This window comes from Zonotrichia leucophrys, chromosome 5 (assembly GCF_028769735.1).
Source record: "Zonotrichia leucophrys gambelii isolate GWCS_2022_RI chromosome 5, RI_Zleu_2.0, whole genome shotgun sequence".
Taxonomy (NCBI): Eukaryota; Metazoa; Chordata; class Aves; order Passeriformes; family Passerellidae; genus Zonotrichia; species Zonotrichia leucophrys.
Window position 1 is genome coordinate 59,944,807 of NC_088175.1, and position 23,354 is coordinate 59,968,160.

General features: G+C 49.8%; 1 protein-coding gene across 1 annotated transcript in view; it reads right to left on the reverse strand.

Moving 5' to 3' along the window:
• Nucleotides 1-3,123: 3,123 nt before the first annotated feature.
• TXNDC16 (thioredoxin domain containing 16) overlaps nucleotides 3,124-23,354 on the reverse strand; it is a 44,788-nt gene continuing 24,557 nt past the window's right edge. Inside the window, exons 15-21 of the mRNA XM_064715970.1 lie at nucleotides 19,065-19,233; nucleotides 18,243-18,379; nucleotides 13,443-13,527; nucleotides 8,309-8,447; nucleotides 7,544-7,704; nucleotides 5,589-5,779; nucleotides 3,124-4,690 (exon numbers count right to left, since the gene is read on the reverse strand). Of these exons, the coding sequence (XP_064572040.1) occupies nucleotides 4,404-4,690; nucleotides 5,589-5,779; nucleotides 7,544-7,704; nucleotides 8,309-8,447; nucleotides 13,443-13,527; nucleotides 18,243-18,379; nucleotides 19,065-19,233 (1,169 nt within the window). The 3' untranslated portion in view covers nucleotides 3,124-4,403. The remainder of the gene's footprint in view (nucleotides 4,691-5,588; nucleotides 5,780-7,543; nucleotides 7,705-8,308; nucleotides 8,448-13,442; nucleotides 13,528-18,242; nucleotides 18,380-19,064; nucleotides 19,234-23,354) is intronic.

Below are 23,354 nucleotides of genomic sequence, written 5' to 3' on the forward strand. Positions count from 1 at the left end.
TCCATCCTCTGTGTGCAGGACAGACCCTGCTCCTCCATCCCCTGGGACAGGACAGACCCTGCTCCTCCATCCTCCTGGGACAGGACAGACCCTGCTCCTCCATCCTCCTGGGACAGGACAGATCCTGCTCCTCCATCCTCTGTGTGCAGGACAGACCCTGCTCCTCCATCCTCCGAGTGCAGGACAGACCCTGCTCCTCCATCCTCTGTGTGCAGGACAGACCCTGCTCCTCCATCCTCCTGGGACAGGACAGATCCTGCTCCTCCATCCTCCTGGGACAGGACAGATCCTGCTCCTCCATCCTCTGTGTGCAGGACAGACCCTGCTCCTCCATCCTCCTGGGACAGGACAGATCCTGCTCCTCCATCTCCTGGGACAGGACAGATCCTGCTCCTCCATCCTCCTGGGACAGGACAGACCCTGCTCCTCCATCCTCTGTGTGCAGGACAGATCCTGCTCCTCCATCTCCTGGGACAGGACAGATCCTGCTCCTCCATCTCTTGGGACAGGACAGATCCTGCTCCTCCATCCTCTGTGGCAGGACAGACCCTGCTCCTCCATTCCCTGGGACAGGACACATCCTGCTCCTCCATCTCTGGGACAGGACAGACCCTGCTCCTCCATCCTCCTGGGACAGGACAGACCCTGCTCCTCCATCCTCCTGGGACAGGACAGATCCTGCTCCTCCATCTCCTGGGACAGGACAGATCCTGCTCCTCCATCCTCCTGGGACAGGACAGATCCTGCTCCTCCATCCTCCTGGGACAGGACAGATCCTGCTCCTCCATCCTCCTGGGACAGGACAGATCCCACTCCAGAATCACTCTGTCCCTCACAGCTGCCCCCCAGAACACAAGCTCTGCCTCCTCTGCCTCACTTCTCACCCAAGGCTGTAATTCCAGACCATGCTGGATGGGAATCAGAGCAGCCTTTTCCAGGGAAAGGTGTCCCTGCCCATGGCAGGGTGGCACTGGATGCCCTTTAAACGTCCCTTTCAGCCCAAACCACTCAGTGGCTGATTCCATAAACATTTTGAGTATTTGTTTCCACCCTGCTCTGCCCCAGAGCTGGAGTTGTTGGAAACAGCCAAGTGCTGGAGCATTTCCTCTGGTGGGTGAGGAAATTTTGGGATGCAGACCCTCATCAAACTGCCCTCAGTATCCCTGACATTTTCCCCCTGTCCATACAAAACCTGGCCCATTTCTGCCTCCATGGATTTCCCTGAGTGCCTGTTTGGGCTACACAGTGGAAAAGACATTTTGTATTGAGGAATAAAACCCCAATAAACTCCAGGGCAGCTGATGGGGTCCAGGAGCATGGCCTGCATCCAGGGCTGGCAGTCCAGCTGGATTCTGGCATGATGGATAAACACTTCCTATTGAAGTGAAGGGAGACCACCCTCCTTTGTTGATCAGCATCGACTCCGTTTATTGACTCAATCAGTCACTTTTTATAACCGTGTTAATTAAGTTCATGCATATTGCAAAACCCGAGCTCATCATAGGTCAGAGATAACACACCAACTCCTCCTTTTGTTTTCAATACCAAGATTTGGGTTTTCAAAACTTACTTTTACTTTCCCAAAAGAGCCAAAGATAGAATATTCACCTGCCATGAGAAAACTACCTGATAACTCTGTTATGCAAGGTTCTCAAGGCCTTCATGTTTGTCACTTCTGCTTTCCCATACCTTATCCAAGGACAAGATATTTACTTGTAATTAAAAACAACCTGAGAACTTCTGCTGTTTACAGAAACAGGCTGTGAGAATTTGCTCCTCACAGCTGCCTTCTAAGCCATTTCTGAAAAAATCTCCAACAACTTCCCTTCCCAAGTCTGTGCTGGCACCTGCAAGATGGACTCGGCTCAGGGCTCTGGGCATCCCAGCCCAGTTTGGGAGGCTGGAGCTGATGGATCCCACTGGTGATGAAGCCAGCAGAGCTGGGACTACCCAGGCTTGGCCCCTCATGCAGCAGCATCCTCACAGGATCCCTCTGGGAAGCTGCTCCCGACCTCCAGCCTCACTCCAGCCTCATCCATCCTCATCCAGCCTCATCCAGCCTCATCCAGCCTCATCCAGCCTCATCCAGTCTCATCCAGCCTCAGTCCAGCCTCATCCAGCCTCATCCAGCCTCATCCAGCCTCAGTCCAGCCTCATCCATCCTCATCCAGCCTCATCCATCCTCATCCAGCCTCATCCATCCTCATCCAGCCTCATCCAGCCTCATCCAGCCTCATCCATCCTCATCCAGCCTCATCCAGCCTCATCCAGACTCACTCCAGCCTCATCCAGCCTTATCCAGCCTCATCCAGCCTCATCCAACCTCATCCATCCTCATCCATCCTCATCCAGCCTCATCCAGCCTCATCCAGCCTTATCCAGCCTCATCCATCCTCATCCAGCCTCATCCAGCCTCATCCAGCCTCATCCAGCCTCATCCATCCTCATCCAGCCTCACTCCAGCCTCATCCAGCGGCACCGGGAGAGGCGGGGATTTGCAAAGCCCCAACGCAGATGTGGCACTGACCCCTGCTGACGGCTCCTGCCCCAGCCCGGCACCGGAGAAGGGCTGAGCCTGGAAAAGGACACGTGGAGAAGAGCAGGGATGTGGGAATGCTCCTCAGAAACCCTGGGGAAGGAAAGGATCCTGCTGCTGATGAGGGGCACCTGCCCAGACCCCCTGCTCCCACCACCCAAAACATGCAGAGGAGCCCACTGGAGATGGAGTTTATTAAAGATGCAATGAAAAACCCAATTATTGCACTTCAAACTGCCAGAGGGCAGGGATGGATGGGATATTGGGAAGGAATTCCTGGCTGGGAGGGTGGGCAGGCCCTGGCACAGGGTGCCCAGAGCAGCTGTGGCTGCCCCTGGATCCCTGGAATGTCCAAGGCCAGGCTGGACAGGGCTGGGAGCACCCTGGGACAGTGGAAGGTGTCCCTGCCATGGAATTAAATGGGAATTAAGGTCCCTTCCAACCCAACCCATTGTGGGATTCGATGCTGGTGATCAGGGCCAGCAGGGGAAATGAGCAATGTTCAGCTGATGGAATTCAGCAGCGTGAGGACCTCATGGAGCACAGGAATGACGGGAACACACGAAGGATCTGCTCACACCCTTCCCTTGGGAACCATGCCTTTGATCAGCAGGCTGCACTTTATTCCTTTAAATACATACATTTTGGCTCCAAGCCTGTCACTCAGTCCAAAAATGGTCACTCTCAATTAAGGCTTTCCAGTGCAGCCCAGGACTAATGATCTATTTCTGGGTATTTCAAAAGCATCACAGCCACGTGTGCTGCTTGCAGGATGAGAAATACTGAGTTTGCAATGCTCTCAGCAGTCCCTTACCAGCATTTTTTCCTCTTCTCAGTAATTTCAGAGCCTTAAAGAGTAGGAAGAGGATCTGACTGTCCCAGTACATCTCTCTGGGAGGGAGATTAAGTTCATTGAAGGGATGGTCCTGGAATCCTGGACCATCTGCTTTCAACCTCCTGCCATTTCTTGTCTCCAGGAGATGGAAATGCACTTGCCCAGGTTTTGCATCTCCCCACTGAAGTTCTGGATGTGAAGCAGCTCCATCCCACCTTGGAAGGGTCCAGCCTTGCCCTTCATCTCTCTCCACTTTTCCCCAGCACTGAGCTTTCCACAGAGCTTGCTCCCTGCACATTCCCAGCTCAGGAGGCACCAACCTTGCTGCTGTCACCGAGAGCAAAGACAAATGGAGGCTGCAAATAGGCCCTGGGCTTGTGACCAAGAAAATGCCAGCAGTGAGCAAAGCCATCTCCCAACCTGCCCACCCCTGGGATTTGCTGGCACAGTTTTGTCCCAGCTATTCAGGACTGTTGTGTGACCTGAGCTCTGGCTTCTGGAATAAATCTGCTTGGACCAGATCCTCCTCTTCTCCCGCTGGGAGGATGAACAAGTTCACGAATTCAGGTCACAAGTCAGGTGTAAACACAACTGGGGCTGGTTGGAGCAGCCCTGGAGTGGTGGAATGCTGGCTCCACACGCTTCCAGTGCAGATGGAATTGCAGGATTTTCTGTCACACATCAGTAGAGCTTCTCCTGCAACCAGGGAGGAGAGAAATTTTTTTGTCTTGGAATCACTCACTCCTTCCTGCTCAGGGGCAGCTGAAGTGACTCTGAGACTTGAGGAATCTACAGAGCAGGGCTGCATTGTCCCTTCCAGTGTAGCTTGTTGCTCGATGAGCTCCCAAGATCAGCGGGGGCACAGGGATGTACAGACACCTCCTGGCATCAGAAACCCCCAGCGCTGAGCAGCAGGGAGTGGCCTTTCCTTTCACCATTCCCTGACAGCCAAACCTCTTCTGGCCTTGGAGAAAAGGCAGGGACAGCGCCAGGCTGTGCAGGGCAGTCCCACCGCTTTCCCCAGCCCGGCTCTCACAGCTCGCTGTGCCTCCTGCCCTGCTTGTCCCTCGCTGCCATCCTCGGGGCCGTGCCCCGCAGGCCCCTCCCAGGGACACCCCCTTCCTCCGCCGGGCCCTCCTGGGATGGCTCCTCCCGGGTGCCGCTGTCCCCTCCTGCCGTGTCCCCTCCGGGGCTTTTGGGCGGCTGCTGTGCCCGGGAGACCCCGGGCTGCGGGGACAGCTCGGGCACCGATGGCTCCATCATCTGGAGGAAGTCGTAGGCAGGGAGTGGTGGCTTCCAGTCCTCCTCAGACAAGGTACCTGAGCAGCAAATACAGCCCCAGTTAGTAGGTGAAGAGTTATGTCCCACCTCCATGGGTAGTTCCCTTTCTGAGGAATTATGGCTTTTTTTCCCCCATTCTAATGAATACAAAATTAAAAATCTTATTAAAGAACCACAGAACAATCTGGGTTGGAAGGGACCTTAAAGATCATCCCATTCCAGCCCCTTCCACCATCCCAGGCTGCTCCAAACCCCATCCAGCCTGGCCTGGGGCACTGCCAGGGATCCAGGGGCAGCCACAGCTGCTCTGGGCACCCTGTGCCAGGGCCTGCCCACCCTCACAACCAGGAATTCCTTCCAATATCCCATCTAACCCATTCCCTGGCTCCTGTCCCTCCATCCCTTGTCCCCAGTCCCTCTCCAGCTCTCCTGAGGAAGGCAGATCCATGCTGGCTTCCTCCAGAGCCTCATCAGGCTGAGCAAGACAGGAGGGATGCAGTGAAAGCTTCACAAGCCAACCCTTTATGTCCTAAAGCCTCCAGTAAAACACCAGCTCCCTCATCCCTTCCCATCCAAAAAGAAAGGTGCCTGAAGAGCAGCTACTTCTTACACTGTCAGCTGGGAGGTTTTTTATGAGCAAGCTGTGGTTGGGAATGGGAAAACACAGCCAGATTTGGGGATTATCACAGAGAAAAGATGTCAATTCCAAACTATCCACGCTTGGCTCTGAGCATTAAACAGTCCCAAAGCAAACTTGTGAGTGTGGGCATTCTCTCTTGGCTGGACTGTTTGTACTTCTGCAGCTCTAACAAGCAGAGCTGCTTTTTCCATCGTTAAATTCCAGGGCAGACAATTTATTGCACGTAGAATCTTCTCATAAACACACTGGAGCTCACAGTGTGTGCTTGGGAACGTTGTAAACCTGTGCCCACTTACTGCTGGGAATCTCCAGTCCTGCTTGGAGCTTCTCCAGCCACAGCAAGATGTTCACCTCAGTGATGGGCTGCTCTGAGGGGAACTTGAACACCTGACCCCCAGCGTGGAGGTTCACCCAGAGGAGAAGGGGCAAGGGAGGAGTGGTGGAGAAGTGTGTCCTCAGGATCCCATATCCCACTGGAGTCTTCTTCCTGTTGGGAAAAGGAGATTCAGGTTTGGCAGCACAACAGGACTGAGAGCCAAAAAAGCCACCAAAGCATTTGGGTCACATGCAGCAAAGCAGAGTTTGGTGGGACTGCAGAAGCATCATCCCTGGAAGTGTTCAAAGCCAGGCTGGACAGGGCTTGGAGCAACCTGGGACTGTGGAAGGTGTCCCTGCCCAAGGATGGGCTCTCAGGTGCCTTCCAACCCAAACCACTCCAGGATTCTGTGATTCCAAGCACTGTAAATAAGCCTGGTGCTTAAGGAACCTGCTAGGATCCAACAGGGATGTGTGAAGAAATCCTTGAGCAGGACAAACTCTGCAGGAAGGTGGGAGATGTTTTCCACCTAAAGCTCCTAAGAAGAGGTGGGACAAGAGTGGGACAGGTCCTGCAGGCCCCCAGGTCAGGCCCTGTCTGAGGGACAGCTGAGAGCTCCTTCCAGCCCCTTCCAGCTGCTGCCACTGCAGTCCCACAGGGATGGAAAGGCAAATTCCTCAGGTGACACACAGAGAGTGAGAACAGGACATTGAGCCAGAGGGACAGCAAGCCCACAGAGGTGCTGACGTCCTGCTGAGCTCCTGCACTATTTTAAGGCTTCAGGTGTGAGCTGGCTCTTGCCCTGGGAATGAGGGCTTCTTTCTAGGATGAAGGACTTTTGCCAAGGACATGAAGTGACAGGACACAGGGGGCAGGGATGGATGGGATATTGGAAACTGGGAATTCCTGGCTGGGAGGGTGGAAGGGTGCCCAGAGAAGCTGTGGCTGCTCCTGGATCCCTGGCAGTGCCCAAGGCCAGGCTGGGTGGGATATTTTGGATAGTGGAAGGTGTCCCTGCCATGTCAGGGGTTGGAATGAGATGATTTTTAATGCTCCTTCCACCCCAATCCCTTCGGGGTTGTGCCCTGTTTTGTGGCAGTGCCATTCTGCTCTGGCACAGGAAGTTTTCTGTGTCTCAGCAAGGCAGAGCAGAGGCAGATGTGTAGGTGGGGAAGTTCCAGGGCTCTCATTTCTGGTGCATTACTGGCAGCCCAATCCCCTTTGTCCCTGAGCACATGTGCATTTCCCCCTCAGCTAATCTCCAGCCCACGCTGGTCACGGCTTCCCAGACTTCAAAGCAAGTTATGATTAAGCCACTGAAGTTTCTCTGGGCTTGGGCACAACTAACAGAGGCCAAAAAATTCAGAGTGCAACTAAGAAGAGGAGGATTAAAAAAAAAATCCCCTTTCCTACAATCTTTTATTCTTTAGGTCTTAAATTAATTTTGTTGCCTCAATATTTTTTAAATTTAATTTATGGGGCTTCTGGTTGAACCTTTTTGTGAAAGCTTTCTTTCCCCAGTCAATGACCAGTCATTCCCTCTAATTGCTGGTGGAAAATCACCATAAGACATTCCAGGAGGGCAAATTTCCATATTTTTTTTTCTTCCCATATGCACTTCATCCCATCCCAACAAAAATGCAAATAACACCAGACCCAGGGTCAAGCTACTACAAGCACTAGAAACATTTTCCTCTATTGAAAATGATTTCTGCAATCAATTAAATATTTACTAATTTTACTTTGTCAGGCAATTTTTACAGTTGCCCAGAACACTGAGTGAACCATTGCTCAATGGTTTGACCTCCAATTCCTGATGATTTCAGACCAAATATTCACATTACCAGCTTGTCTTCTCAGCAATTGCAGCCTCAGGGGTTTTTTCTGCAAGGCTCAGAGTGAGTTAATGGAAAGAAGAGATTTTCAAACACTCACAGGTTCAACCAGCAAACCACAAATGTTTGCTGGGGTCTTCCTTTTGCCAGCTTCAGCATTTCCTCACTTTCCACCTGACTGATGTCGCCAGCACTGAACAGGATGAGGAAGGGTTTTCCCAGCTGCAGGTACTGGGGCAGATTTGGCACGGTGATTTCTGGCTGCAGGACGTCACAAACAAGAAATTGGGGGTTATGGGGAGGAGAAAACAGGAGAAAATTCCAATTTCTGCAGCAGGACGTCACAAAAAAAAGAAATTGGGGGTTATGGGGGGGAGAAAACAGGAGAAAATTCCAATTTCTGCTAAGCAAGGCTGCAGTGTCTGTGTGGAATGTGGGAAGCAGGAAGAGGGCTGGGATTTTGGTGCACTTGGAGATGTCTTTGCCCAACCCAAGTGCACCAAGTCCGTGGGAGCAGCTGTGAGCTTGGAGATGGGGATGTGAGCAGGGCAGGCAGAGGCTCCAAAAGGCACAGGGAAAAAACCCTGGGAATAGGGAATAGACCCAGTAATAACTGTAACAACTAGCAGGTGAGTGACTCTGAGGCCAGTCCCTCAACTCCAGGGTCTCCTGCTCCAAGACCACACAGCAAAGAGCAGATTTCTGTCCTGACTCCCTGCTCCAAGCCATAAAATTTAAAAACAAACTCGGCACGATAAAAATAACAAGCGTACAAAACGGCCGTTCCACAGAATTCTACGCTATAATCAGGGCTCTGCAAATGACTGCAATGGAAAAAAGGCATTTTGATTTTATTTTTACTCACAAAAATGTCCAGCAGTTCATATCTGATCATCTGCAGCATGTCCTGCACGCTGTGTTCGGACAGAGCGATGCCTTCCACGCTCCGGCCGCCGCTCCGGGCCAGGAGCAGGGCAGGGGGGGACACGGAATATTTCTGGGATCTGAAAAACAGGGATGGGCACAGGGCTTAGGACACACCCTGTCCCACACTGCAAGGCAAGATGTGTTCTGTTTGCCATCTGTATGGCAGTTATCTTCTGTTCACAGCCAGTCCTGCCTTAGGGAGACACCTGCTGATAACAGCCATTGAATGTCTCTGCATGGCTGATAAGAACTACAGCATCCCATTGGGAGATGTGAGCCCAGGGGGAGGAGCCAAGCATTCCTGCCTGGATACAATCTGGAGATCTGGAACACCAGCAAGCATTCCTGCCTGGATATAATCTGGAGATTCTGGAACACCAGCCAAGCATTCCTGCCTGGGTATAATCTGGAGATTCTGGAACACCACCAAGCATTCCTGCCTGGATATAATCTGGGATTCTGGAACACCAACCAAGCATTCCTACCTGGATACAATCTGGAGATTCTGGAACACCAGCCAAGCATCTGCCTGGATACAATCTGGAGATTCTGGAACACCAGCCAAGCATTCCTGCCTGGATATAATCTGGAGATTCTGGAACACAGCCAAGCATTCCTGCCTGGATATAATCTGGAGATTCTGGAACACCAGCCAAGCATTCCTGCTGGATATAATCTGGAGATTCTGGAACACCAGCCAAGCATTCCTGCCTGGATATAATCTGGAGATTCTGGAACACCAGCACGGCTTCTCCACTGGATTCCCCAGAGGATTTCCCTCTTCCCCTGGATCTCCAGAGGCAGAGACTGCACCCTTCTCCAGGATCCTGCTCCAGCAGAACCAGCCCTGACACTGCAGGAGGGCTGAGCCACAATTCCAATGGGACTGCTGCCAACAGCCTGACCCACAGGGTGTCAGGTTGGGTTCTGACTCTGTCAGGGTTGGTTTAGTTACTGCATTGTTTATTTTATTATTGTATTTGCTGGGAATCTGCCCTGATGAAGGCAGGAATGGTGAATCTGACTCCATGTTCTCAGAAGGCTGATTTATTACTTTATAATACTGTATTATATTAAAGAATACTATACTAAAGAATATAGAAAGGATATTTACTCTATGCTAAAATGATAATAATGAAAACTCGTGACTCTTTTCAGAGTCCTGACACTGCTTGGTTCTGATTGGCCAAAGAGTGAAAACAACTCCCAGCAGAATGCAATGGAACAATCACCTGTGGGTAAACAATCTCCAAACACATTCCACGTGTGAGCACAGCACAGAAGAAGCAAATGAGATAAGAATTGTTTTCCTTTTTCTCTGAGGCTCCTCAGCTTCCCAGGAGAAAAATCCTGGGGGAAGGAATTATTTCAGAGAATGTGAATGCCACATTTTATCTTTTAATTTTTCTTCCCTACTAAAGAACTGTTATTCCTGCTCCCATATTTTTGCCTGAGAGACCCTTAATTTCAAATTTATAACAATTTGGAGGGAGGGGGGTTAACATTTTTTCATTTTTGGGGAGGCTCCTGCCTTCCTTAGCAGACACCTGGCTTTCCAAACCAAGACAACCCCAAATGTGCCACACACAGAGCTGGCATCCTCCTGCAGACATGTCCCATCCCTGGCAGTGCCCAAGGCCAGGTTGGATGGGGCTTGGAGCACCCTGGGATAGTGGAAGGTGCCCCTGCCCATGGCATGGGGTGGAATGGGAGGAGCTTTAAGGTCCCTTCCAACCCAAACCGCTCTGGAATTCTGGGATTTTATCCCTACTTCTCCTTCATGTTCACACCTATGGTTGGGTGATGCAAAAACCCACCCAGAGCTTCACTCTGCCCCCCCAGCCAAGGCAAACAGAGGTCTCAGATTCCATCCAAGGGACACAACCCACACAAAACAACCTCCAGGAGTTGATCCAGTTTTTGTCTCAGTGAAGAAACCCAAAAATGCAGGTGAGGTCCAAGCCCCACATAGGAGCAACACACAGAGGCTGCACCCACCCACTCTTGGTGGAGTAGTCAGATGATGCTTTGTCTCACAATTCCCTTCTGGTAAGAGGGGTTAAAAGCTGAGAAAGTGGGAAAAGCAAAAATAGGAGAAGTCTGAGCAAAGAAAGGGCATTGGGGACACCAAGCCATGACAGCAATTTCCTAGAAGTTTGAGGAACTTCAGCCCTGGAGGCTCCAGATGGCACTGCCCAGAGGAAGGGTGTGACAGGGGAAATCAGCTGTCTCTGCAGTTTTTGGAGTCAGGTCTGGTTTGTTTTTCAAAGGCTGTGACACCAAAGAATCCCAGAATGGTTTGGGTTGGGAAGGGACCTCAAAGCCCATCCAGTTCCATTCCCCTGCCATGGCAGGGACACCTTCCACCATCCCAGGGTGCTCCAAGCCCTGTCCCAACCTGGCCTTGGGCACTGCCAGGGATCCAGGGGCAGCCACAGCTGCTCTGGGCACCCTGTGCCAGGGCCTGCCCACCCTCACAGGGAGGAGTTTAGGTCATCAATGATACAACAAGTGGAGGGAACTGCAGATAATTCATTTCCATGATGTCCAGCTCTTATGGAGGCCTTTCCCTTCCTCCATCACAGCATTTATCTCTCTGGGACCAACACAACCACAGCAAACCTCACTGTGAGCTGATGCATTTACAGTAATTAAATGTAAAAAACCTTAGGGCAAAGTAGGACAAAACTCTAAAAAAATATTTAATTCAGGGATGTTGAACTTATTAAATTTCTGTGGGTTTTACAGAGATTCTTTGGCTTGGTCATGGCTCAGAGGAGTGAGGATGTTTGTTCCCTGTATCTAAAATGCATCACCTTGTTCAGCAGCCTTTGATAAGCATCTGTGAGGGGGTGAGGCACTGGAAGAGGATTTCAGAGAAGATGCCCCTGGATCCCTGGAAGTGCCCAAGGCCAGGCTGGACAGGGCTTGGAACAACCTGGAATAGTGGAAAGTGTCCCTGCCCATTGCAGAAGGTGGAATTGGATGGGCTTTAAGATTTCTTTCAGTGTAAACCATTCTGGGGTTCTACTCTATGATTCTATAAGGAAATATTTTATAGACTGCCAGTAAATCACCAAATTCCCCTGCTACACTATATCCTCAAATGCCTTCTCCTCTTCCTGGTACTGAGGGCTTGTGCTGTTGCTCAACAGCTTTCCATTTATACAGCAGGACCATTGAGTGGGTAACACGAGTCTTGCATTTCAATCAAAACCATCTGCAAACAAATACTTGGCAGCAATCTCTGACAATAACGACCTCATGCAAAGCATTTCTTCCTCAATGCCTTTCCCCCTTCATTAGTGACCAGCCCAGCAGGTGCCTGCTGAGCAAACAGCTTTGCTCACAACAGAATTGTGTATCCTGCAGCCCTTTTCACTCTGGAAAAGGATGCACAAAAGAGGAATCAGCTTTCTGTGACCTGGGAGCCATAAATATTTTCTCCTTCAGCACTGAGCTCAAGAATGGCCTTTCATTTTCTGAAGAAGGGAAGTGAGCCTGGCTCTTGCATAAGGAATTCCTGTAAGTGTTTACTTTGTGCTTACAGTGGAGAAGTCCATCAGCTACAGTAGCTTCACCCACAAATCACAGCCAAAATCCAAATTTGGCAGAAGGACTATCAATGTAAACTGCAATAAATATTCCTGCTAAACAGGAGCAGGCTGCAGACTCCAGGAGCAGGGAGGTGGATTTTTGCATGTGTCACCTTTGAGGGAACAAAGGTTTCTTCTTCTACTGGTACCTTGAGAGATCACCCTGCCCTCTGCTTTTTTTTCCTTCTATCAGCTGGGCTGAAATCCTCAGGAAAGAGAAGTATTAACTGATGCCTGGAGCAGTTTGCTTAATAGAAATGTATCCCCAAGGTATTTGGACTTTTATTCTCCGTGCTCACCACAAAAATGCCAGTGTGTCATCAGGAATGCATCACACCTCTGAGGAACTAATGCAAATAATTCTCTGCTGCACTGCAGGCTGTTAAACCCACACCTGGAAAACAGGCCAAGGACCTCCTGGGATTTTTACCTCTGCCTTGACAGCTAATTCCTGATGGAAATGAGATGCCAGGGCAAGCTGGAGATTCCCCCTGGATCCAGCTGCATGTCTAGGCACTGAAGCACCTCTCACACTCCAACCCAAAGGATTTTGTCCCTTGCTGGAGTGTTAATGACACAGGTAAGATCCCATTAACTCCCACCTGGCTTCGAGTCAGGGATGCAATTCCAGCAGGAGTGCAGCTCCTTGGCAAGACAACATTTCTTTCCCAGCTTCCAAAGCCTTTTGCAGCACCCAGACTCCATGTCCACTCCACTGCTAGCCCAAGCAGTCACAAGCAGCTTCTTTTCTGCCTGTTTTTGGTAACTGGGGGCAACCACCAGAGCAAGGGAAGGCTCTGCAGTGGTTATCCATCATTTTTATCTCCCTCACACACTGATGGTGTAATTTTTCCAGCCTGGTTTTTATTTTCAGAAAGGTTTGCTCCTCTTTGTGTGAGGAACACAAACAGATCCATGGGGGCTAAAGGACTGAAAATGAAAGTGAGTATGAACAGCAGGAAGGTGACCATGGACAGGCTGAGAATCAGTGGCAGAGCCAAGGTCACAATTCCCTTTGGATGAGTCCTGAGCCATCTCCCTGCAGGAAAAAGTCACTTGTGGCTGTTTAATTCAGGGATGTTGAACTTATTAAATTTCTATGGGCTTCACAGAGATTCTCTGGCTTGGCCATGGCTCAGAGGAGTCAGAACTCCTGTTTCCTGTATCTAAAATGCATCACCTTGTTCAGCAGCCTTTGATAAGCATCTGTGAGGGGGTGAGGCACACAAAACACAACCACATCCATGGGGGCTGAAGGACTGAAAATGAAACAGGAGGAGGGTGACCATGGACAGGCTGAGAATCAGTGGCAGAGCCAAGGTGACAATTTCTTTTGGATGAGTCCTGAGCCATCTCCCTGCAGGAAAAAGTCACTTGTGGCTGTCCCTCAGCACAGTGACACTTGCTCCAGGCACTGCCTTTCATTGAGTGCAGATCAGTTTGAATTCTCCCCAAAGAAAAAGAGAAACCACTTACAAAGCCAAGGCATCATCTTCAAAATACATCCCCATCCTTACGTGGCCACTTAGGATGTTTCCTGCCTCTTCAAAAGCTTCCCTGGCTGGAAGAAAGACAAAGACACAAGAATAAACAACACAAAGAGAGGTGTTGAAGTTTTTTCCTGGAAACCTGATTGATGCCTGCACACATAACATCCTGCCAGAGCAGATTTTCAGGAATTAAACCAGGATTAGAGGCTCCCAAGAAATGACTGCAGGCCATGGGAGGAGGAGCAGGCAGAGAGCAAGGATTAGGGCAAAATTCCCATTATGAAAACAGTGTTTGCCCTTCAGCTACCAGCACTGAGCCTCCAGCATCTGCAGGACAGAGGCACTGCTGGAAAATGAAATATCTTTAAGGACTTAGAGTCTGTAAGTGTTCTTGGAAACAGGAGACCAATTATAAGTCTAAACAAAAATCTTATAAATCCCAGTGACCTTTGAGAAATGATGGATGGTGGCTTTACTGGAGTAGGGCTAAGAGCCTGGAGATAAACCAACCTCTCCCTCAAGTGTCTCTTGGTTTATCCAGCTCTTCCCAGCAGACTGGGGCTGTTGCAGGATAAGGAAAAACCAGGCTGGGCTCTCTTGATCACTGAGAGCACAAAACAAAGCTGGCTGCAGAGCTGCTTCATTCCCTTATAAAAAGCCTCCAATTCCACAGAATTTCAGAATGATTTAGGTTGGAAAAGACCTTAAACTCATCTTGCTCCATTCCCTGCCACGGGTAGGGACTCCTTCCATCAGCCCAGGTTGCTCCAAGCCCTGTCCAGCCTGGCTGTGGATTCAGGGAAAGCCAAGCTTTGAGGGAACATGCAAGGCACGGTGAGGAACTTGTGAAATGCAGAGATCAGAGCTGCAGAGAGCTGCTGCCAAAGGTGGGGTGAGAACAGGGAGGATTTCAACACCACCACCCCCCTCCTCCTCTGCACTGAGCAACTGAAACAACAAAAGCAGCTCTTCTGACCCAAGGAGAGGGAGAAATCTCACTTTTTGGAGAAGTCAGGTTTTTCCTGAGAATTAAGGGGGTATCTCAGACACAGCCATGACATAAATTGCTGTCACACACCAGTGACTGCTCCTCAGAACCTTCACTGTCACAGCACAGGCCAGCCCAAGCTCCTGGGAGCAGTGACTCACAGCTCAGTAGCTGGAGCTGCCTCTCAATTGGTGACTTTGTGACTTTTTGGTTCTTTGATTCCTGTTTTGCAGCTACACTCAAAGCTGTGTTTTCCACTGTTTCCCATGTGGCCCATAAACTTTCAATTAAACTGTTTTCCTTTTTAAATGGAAGGAGTTCCTTAAGGAGTGGCTCATTGAGGGCTCAGTCATTATCACAGAATCTCTGAATGGTTTGGGATGGAAGGGACATTAAACTCAGCCAGTGCCACCCCTGCCATGGCAGGGACACTTCCACTGTCCCAGGCTGCTCCAAACCCTGTCCAGCCTGGCCTTGGGCACTGCCAGGGATCCAGGGGCAGCCACAGCTGCTCTGGGCACCCTGTGCCAGGGCCTGCCCACCCTCCCAGCCAGGAATTCCTTCCCAAAATCCCATCCATCCCTGCCCTTTGTCAGTGGGAGCCATTCCCTGTGCCCTGTCCCTCCAGGCCATTGTCCAAAGCCCCTTTCCAGCTGCTCCAGAGAAACCATTCTTGGATGTTGCTTTCCAGCTCTTCTGGTTGTTTGGTTACTTGATTTTATCAGTGCTGAAAGATATTTCCCATCCCAAATTTCTCCACCAAGCTTTAGATCCTCAATTGAGATGTGAACTTGTCTTGAAGTGCTGCCCTGGTCAGCCCTGGCTGCAGGGATTCCCTCCTAAGTCAGAACAACCTCCTTGACCTCTCCCTATCACACTTCCAAATTTTCCCTATTTCTGGCTGTCCTACACCCAGAGCCACACACCAGCCCATATTTCTCCAGTTTCTTTGCTTTGTACCCAAACTCCCCACAAATTCACACAGCTCCACTGAGGACAGGAAGCACTTCAAAAAAACCCATTTCAATATTTCCTAGGAAATTTTTCCCCCCTGAAAACACAATTTCATTCCCTGAGGGGGCTGACCATGCTCTTGAGCTGGAATCCCAGCTGCCCTGAATTGCACAAGCACAACCTCACTGCTTTGGGGACAAGAAGGGCTCAAGCTGCCTGATGAGGAAGGGTCTAAAATCCCTGCAGAGTTTTGGGAAGCAGGATCTGAGCCTCACTTTTTATCCCTCTGGAAGGAGGAATCTTCTCCTAAGTCAGAACAACCTCCTTGACCTGATGAGATCCTCTCTCCCCATCACACTTCCAAATTTTCCATATTTCTGGCTGTCCTACACCCAGCCCATATTTCTCCAGGTTCTTTGCTTTGTACCCAAAAACCCCTCAAATTCACACAGCTCCACTACAGACAGGAAGCACTTCAAAAAAACCCATTTCAATATTTCCTAGGAAATTTTTCCCCCCTGAAAACACAATTTCATTCCCTGAGGGGGCTGACCATGCTCTTGAGCTGAAATCCCAGCTGCCCTGAATTGCACAAGCACAATTTCACTGCTTTGGGGACAAGAAGGGCTCAAGCTGCCTGATGAGGAAGGGTCTAAAATCCCTGCAGAGTTTTGAGAAGCAGGATCTGAGCCTCACTTTTTATCCCTCTGGAAGGAGGAATCTTCTGGGTGTGCTCTCCAGCACAGCATCTCTCCTGCCTTCCTCACTGATGCTGCCAGAGCTCAGGGATATTTTAAAATATTTTCAAATATTTCAATATTTTTAAATAATCCTGAGGGTTTAGGACAGTTTTACTTCTTAAGATGCTTCCAGTTTCTGCAACAAAGCCAAATTTCTCTCCTAAAAGTTCTCTGAGTTTCCAGAAAAACGTCATAATGCATTCACCTCTTCCTAGAAAATCGTATTTAGGATTTTTCCACCAAGCCTCTTTTAGCTCAGACCCCACAAAGTGTTTCTTAACATAGTCCTGATGCTGAGGGTTGGAAAACCTCCAGGATGTTTTTAGCAGGACATCTCATTGCTGTGTTTCAGTTCACCAGAAATGACAATGACCCCACTCACTGCTGCTCGGGGTTAGAGCAGGAATTCTGCCATGGGAAAATGGTTGGGAATTAGAAATCTGTAATTTGATAAATCTGCAGGTTGGTAGAGGAACAGTGTGGTTCTCCTGACTCCAGCCTGGTTTGATGCCAGAACAGCTGGCTCCAGGTTCCTGCTCCCTCAGGCTGTTCTGCACCTCAGCTCCAGCACCCTCAGGAAGTGGGTGGAGAAGACATCCCAAATTTCATCTCCCTGTGCCTGAGTTACCCAGGCTGAGGATGCCATTCTGGACTGGAATGTGCCCTGAGGGAAGAGACAATCCTACAGGATCCACAAAAGCTCTCTGGAAACCCCCAAGGCTCTTGTTGGCATGGAAGGAAATGTAAAACTTCTCTGTAGAATCCCAGAATGGTTTGGGTTGAAGGGACCCCAAAACTCACCCAGTTCCAAACCCAAACCATGGCAGGGACACCTCCCACTGTCCCAGGGTGCTCCAAGCCCTGTCCAACCTGGCCTTGGGCACTGCCAGGGATCCAGGGGCAGCCACAGCTGCTCTGGGCTGGGTTAAAGGGTTTTTTGGGATCAATTAAAGGTTTTTTGGGATCAATGTATTTACCAGACCAGATCTCCAGAGGAAGGCAGAGATTTGGTTCCAGGCATCCTGTCTTGTTCTTACCTCTTCCCTCTGGACCTTCTCACGTGAGAAAGTAGCTTGGTTTGCATTAAACCAAAGTTTGGAGGCACAAGGGAGCTTTAAAATGAAAAATAGTCTGGAAGTTTGATCTTAAGCAAGATCAGGAAGTTCTCCTATTTTTAAGGCAGCAATTCCCAGGGGGAGCTGGCAACTGAGAGTCTGTGGGGTTGGCAGATCTCAGCTCCCAACTGAGGCCCTGGCACAGGGTGCCCAGAGCAGCTGTGGGTGCCCCTGGATCCCTGGCAGTGCCCAAGGCCAGGCTGGATGGGATTGGAGCAGCCTGGGATGGTGGATGGAGCAGCCATGGCAGGGGTGGGATGGGATGAGTTTAAGATCCCTTCCCACCCAAACCATTCCATGATTCTGTGATTTGCCTGAAGTTCTCTCTCCAGACTGGCTTTGTTCCCTCTCCCCTGGTAACACATTGTACATTTCTGTGTCCATCTATTCCAAAACCCACAAGTGGATTTCATTGAGTTGTTCACATTTCCTTCCTTCTGATGCAGGAAATTTCTGTTTTATCCTATTGCTGTTCTGTTATTAAAAAAAAAAATAATGTTTTGGATTGTGTGTTACAAGAACTGAGGCTACTGCTTCTTCAGGAGAAGCCAGCAAGATCCAAGAGTGGATCTCTTCCTTTTTTAAGAAAATTATGCTGGGAGAAGTTGCACATGGGCTCCAGGAAGAGGCTGATGGATCTGGGCTGAACCAGAGGCTTAAAGGGAATTTAATGCCAGCCTACAACCACTTGGAAGGGACTCATAAAGAGGACAGAGCCAAACTCCTCAGGGTGAGGGACAGGAGGCACAACAGGGACAACAGGTCTGGGGAGTTTCTACTCCCACTGTGGGTGTAGCAAACCCAGCTGAATGTCCTCTGAGCCAGGGATGGATCTGAAATCCCACCCCTGGAACCACCTGCTATTTTCTCACTGTACATCTGGAAAAGGCAGTGCCAGGTGTTGTGCTGTGAACTTCCAGCAGCTGGAAACATCCCTGTCCCACCAGGAATGAAGCTGGAAAGTGCCAAACCCACCAATCCCAACAAACCTTTGCTGGTGGCTGAGCTGAACACTCCCAGGAGTGAGGTGTGGTGGTGGGATGGGAGCTCAGATGGAAATTCCCCTCTCAAATATCCTTCTGCTTCAGCCATGGTGGCCAGCTTCAGTGGGCAGGGAACTTGGCTCCTGTGGAAAGGCAGAGAAAGAACCCAGGCTGTTGTTTTTGCTGCTTTTGGGGTGAAGAGACAACAGGGCAACCTCAACCCAGCAAGGCCCCATCACAATGGGACAAGTGTGACCCCTCATTAGAGACAAAAATGATCATTTGGCATGGTGATAATTATCACCAGAGAGGTGATAATGGAGGCAGAGCGTGGCAAAGAATCCTCCAGAAACCAGGCTTGGGGCAGATGATGAGGGTTTCTCAAGAGAAACCAGCCAAGCTTTCTTCTCTCCCTCTCCTGGCTCTGATTCTGATCACTATTTTCATTGAAGGCCTGGCTGATGGAATAAAACTGGTTTTGATCTCCAGCCTAGAGGGGCAGAAAGCAATTTGAAGGGCAAAGTGTGAGGACAGCAGCAATCCATGAGGAGAAGCAGGATGCAGGAAAGGGATGGACACTCAACCCAACAAGGCCCCATCACAATGGGACAAGAGTGACCCCTCATTAGAGACAAAAATGCTCATTTGGCATGGTGATAATTATCACCAGAGAGGTGCTGGAGATGGTGACAGCAAAGAGAGAACAGCCTGAGCCAAACTGAGAGCCTTGGGATCCCCACTGAAAATAACAGAGAAGGAATTCCAGCAAAAAGACAGGGATGGTGACAGAGGATGTGGCAGATGTCCCACTGGGGATTTGTCACTCACAGCAGGATGAAGCTGCTCAGCTCTTCAGCTCCCCACATGCCACCATATGTCACTGGCTGCTGTCCCTGCTGGTAAATCCTCAGGGTGGGGAACTGGGTGACATTCTCCTGGGAGCAGAGGCCAGGCCAGTCCCAGCAGTTCACCCGGGACAGCAAAACCCCTGGGGTTCCTAGAGTGGAAAAAAACACTCATAAATTATAAAAAACTAAAAACAACAATCAATTGGTTGGAAAATAAGAGCTTTTTATTAGCTCAGTGGATATTATTGTCTATATTTGTATTAATTCTGGCAGAAATCTACCAAAATCCAGCCCCAAATACAGAATCCCTTTGAGTACAGCCCATTTCCTTCTTGAAATCACTCATTCCCAGAAATATTCACAAGTGACTGGTAACTCCAAGCAACACCACAAAATCCTGAGACATCTGTCCAGGAGCTTCAAAGGCAGTAGGGAAAGGTATTGGAAATACCTTAGGAATAAGGCCAAGAGAAGGAAATCATGCAGGCACTCACTAACAGGAGAGAGGGAAGATAAAGCTTGCCATGATGGAGGAGGAGGAGGATGCAACCAAGGTTTTTGCATTTATTAAGTTGTTCAATACTGAAAAATCTCTGTTCTACCTCAAGCATGAAGCCAAATGCACATGAATTTAAAAGGGATGGAAGAGAGATGTCCCATCCACTGTCCTCAGGCACAGGGTGGGATTCTTGGGGCTGTCCTGAGAGCTGGGCTTGATGATCCCTGTGGAAGTCAGGATTTTCTGTGATCCCACCCAAGCCATGAGCAGACACCTGCAGGACCTTAAGAAAGGGGTCTCACAAGTAAAGGAAGCACTTGGGAATTACAGAGCAGTCAGTCCAACTGTGGGTCCTGGCAAATGTCCCAAAAAGGCTTTTTAAGGGTCTCACCAACACAAGAAACTCAAGAGGTTGGTAAGAAGTGAAACAAATGAAAAGTTGGTTCCTTGAGTGCTCTCTATGAGCCCAAAGTTTCCAAAACTCCAGCATTTAGTTCAGCAAAGAATCATGGAATCACAGAATGTTTGGGTGGGAAGGGACCTTAAAACTCATTTAATTTCACCCTCTGCCATGGGCAGGGACATCTCCCACCATCCCAGGTTGTTCCAAGGCCTGTCCAGCCTGGCCTGGAGCACTTCCAGGGACCTTTTCAGCTTTTCTTTCATCTTTGGGCTGGGTGAAGCCAGCACAGGCTGCTGTTGGTCCATGGCTAAGCCTGACCTGAATCCTGACCAGCTTCACTCCCTCCCTTGGCTTCCAGCCTCACCTGAGCTGCCCCAGGGCCCTGACCAAGGACAGGGTGCAGTTGTCCATGCCCAATCTCAGAAATCTTCATTCCTTCCCCAAATCCTTCTTTGAACAAGACTCGAAACTGCATGGGAAAGATGGGATAAAACCTAGAGACAAGTACACACATGGAGGCAGAGCATGGCAAAGAATCCTCCAGAAACAGATGATGAGGGTTTCTCAAGAGAAACCAGCCAAGCTTTCTTCTCTCCCTCTTCTGGCTCTGATTCTGATCACTATTTTCATTAAAGGCCTGGCTGATGGAATAAAACTGGTTTTGATCTCCAGCCTAGAGGGGCAGAAAGCAATTTGAAGGGCAAAGTGTGAGGACAGCAGCAATCCATGAGGAGAAGCAGGATGCAGGAAAGGGATGGACACTCAACAGCATCTGCAGCCCATGGGAAGGAAATTAAGTTCTTCTGTCCTGGTGAAACCTCAGCCCAGCAGAAGAAGAACTTGCCAGACTTGCTGAAGCCAGCCTGGGAAACGTTTTTGGAAAGGTTTAAGCAAATGAGAATCTGGAGCAGTTTAAAAGATTTTCCTTCTGAGGAAAAACCCAACCAAGTTTGGCCTGGAAATCACCAGAGAGAGAGAAACAATAAAATCCACCAACACCTCAGGGGTGCTCTGAGGGGCAGTGGGAGCACTGGGCAGGGTCAAGCAGCAGCCCATGCCAAGGAGGGGAGGGCTGAGCAAATATTGAAACAAGTTCCTGAGAACTGAGCCCAGCTGAGTGTTGCACAAATGCTGTGCAGAGGAGCTGTGGAGCCCCTGACCCCTGGGAGGGCTCCAGGCCAGGCTGGACAGGCCTTGGAGCTCCCTGGGACAGTGGAAGGTGTCCCTGCCCATGGTAGGGGTGGAATGAGATGGAGATTTAAGGTCCCTCCCTGTTGGAGATTTTTCAGAAATGGCTTAGAAGGCAGCTGTGAGGAGTAAAATTCTCACAGCCTGTTTCTGTAAACAGCAGAAGTTCTCAGGTTGTTTTTAATTACAAGTAAAAGTGACAAACATGAAGGCCTTGAGAACCTTGCATACCAGAGTTCTCAGGCAGCTTTCTCATAACAAGTAGATATTCTATCTTTGGCTGTTTTGGGAAAACAAAAATAATTTTGAGAACCCAAATCTTGGTATTGGAAACATAAGGAGGGGTTGGTGTGTTATCTCTGACCTATGGTGAGCTCGGGTTTGCAATATGCATGAACTTGATTAACACGGTTATAAAAAGTGACTGATGGAGTCAATAAACGGAGTCAGATGCTGATCAACAAAGGTGGGTCTCTCCCTCCATCTTCAATACCTCCCAACTCAAACCCTTCTGGGATTCCTGAGGGTTTTTGTAGATGGGGTGAAGGCAGGGGTGACCTCAGCAGGAATTCCTGCTCCTTATCCCTGTACCTTGGCCTCCCACAGGACCATTTCCTGCGACCTTCATTTGAGGTTCTGCTCTGCAGCTCACATCAGGAGTTTGCTGTTCTGCCTTGTGTCAAACTCTTGTGCAGAAACAGCAGGAAGTGAAGGGCCTGCAAAATCCACTCAGACAATAATTGTCCAAACACTCCACAAGAGCAGAAATGGTTTGTGTCATTCCCAGAGTCTGCAAGAAGATCTCAAACTGAAAGCCTGCCCTCAGATTTGCTTCACACCTCCGAGCCAGTCGAGCTGGTTCTCATCATCTCTTACCACATCATCTTGTGTCTTGCCCAACTCTGGAAAATAATTCCATGGAAATGGGGCTTTGATGTCCTGCTAAAATCGAGTTGTGAGGCTGCTTGAAGCTTTTTCAAAGATGAATTTTAATATTTGGATATTAGCTCAGGGAATTATCTACCATGTGCTCTGAAGGAGCCCCATCTGGCCTGGAAAACATCTGGTACAGGATGGTCCCTCCCATCCCAACCTGCAGCACTGCATTGATGACTGAAGAAGCAGAACTTGCAGGAACTGAGTAACTCAGCAAGGGACTGTCCAGCCCTGTGGTCACTGCTGAGGGGGAGAAAAGGTGAAAGAGGAGCACAAAATCCTCCCTGTGGTTTTAGGTGCTACTAAACCCAGCAACAGCAAGGACCTCTGTGCTAGAGGTCTTAGAAAACCAGGACAAGACAAACCATCAATGCCATAGGGAAGAGGAAAAATCAGGAATAATCATTTGAACTTAGAATTATTTGGAAGGCAGGACTGGCATGGTGTATGAGGGTGTTCAGGGAAAGGAATGGAGATGGGGAAGGGTCTGGAGCACCAGGAGAGGCTGAGGGAGCTGGGCAGGGGCTGCAGAATCCCTGAGGGAGCCGGGCAGGGGCTGCAGAATCCCTGAGGAGCTGGAAGGGGCTGCAGAATCCCTGAGGGAGCCGGGCAGGGGCTGCAGAATCCCTGAGGGAGCTGGAAGGGGCTGCAGAATCCCTGAGGGAGCTGGGCAGGGGCTGCAGAATCCCTGAGGAGCTGGAAGGGGCTGCAGAATCCCTGAGGAGCCGGGCAGGGGCTGCAGAATCCCTGAGGAGCTGGGCAGGGGCTGCAGAATCCCTGAGGGAGCTGGGCAGGGGCTCATCTGGAGCAAAGGAGGCTCAGGGGCCTTTGTGGCTCTGCACAAGGAGGGGACAGCCAGAGTGGTCGGGCTCTGCTCCAGGGAACAGGGACAGGACAAGGAGAAACAGCCACAAGGTGTTCCAGGGTAAGTTTAAATTGGATATCAGGAAAAATTCCTTCATGGAAAGGTTTGTCCAGCCCTGGCACAGCTGCCCAGGACAGTGGTGGTGTCTCCATCCTTGGAGGGATTTAAAAGCTGTGTGGATGTGGCACTTGGGGACATGGGACAGCAATGGACTTGGCAGTGCTGGTTGGACTTGATTTTGGAAGGTTTTTCCAACCTAAACAATTCCATGATTGTATTAAAAAACAGCTTACTTGAAGGGTTGGTCCAAAGGCTACAACATGAAAGAGAAGTTATGTACAAAGTGCTGCACTTCTAGAGGAAGAATCCAATACAGAAT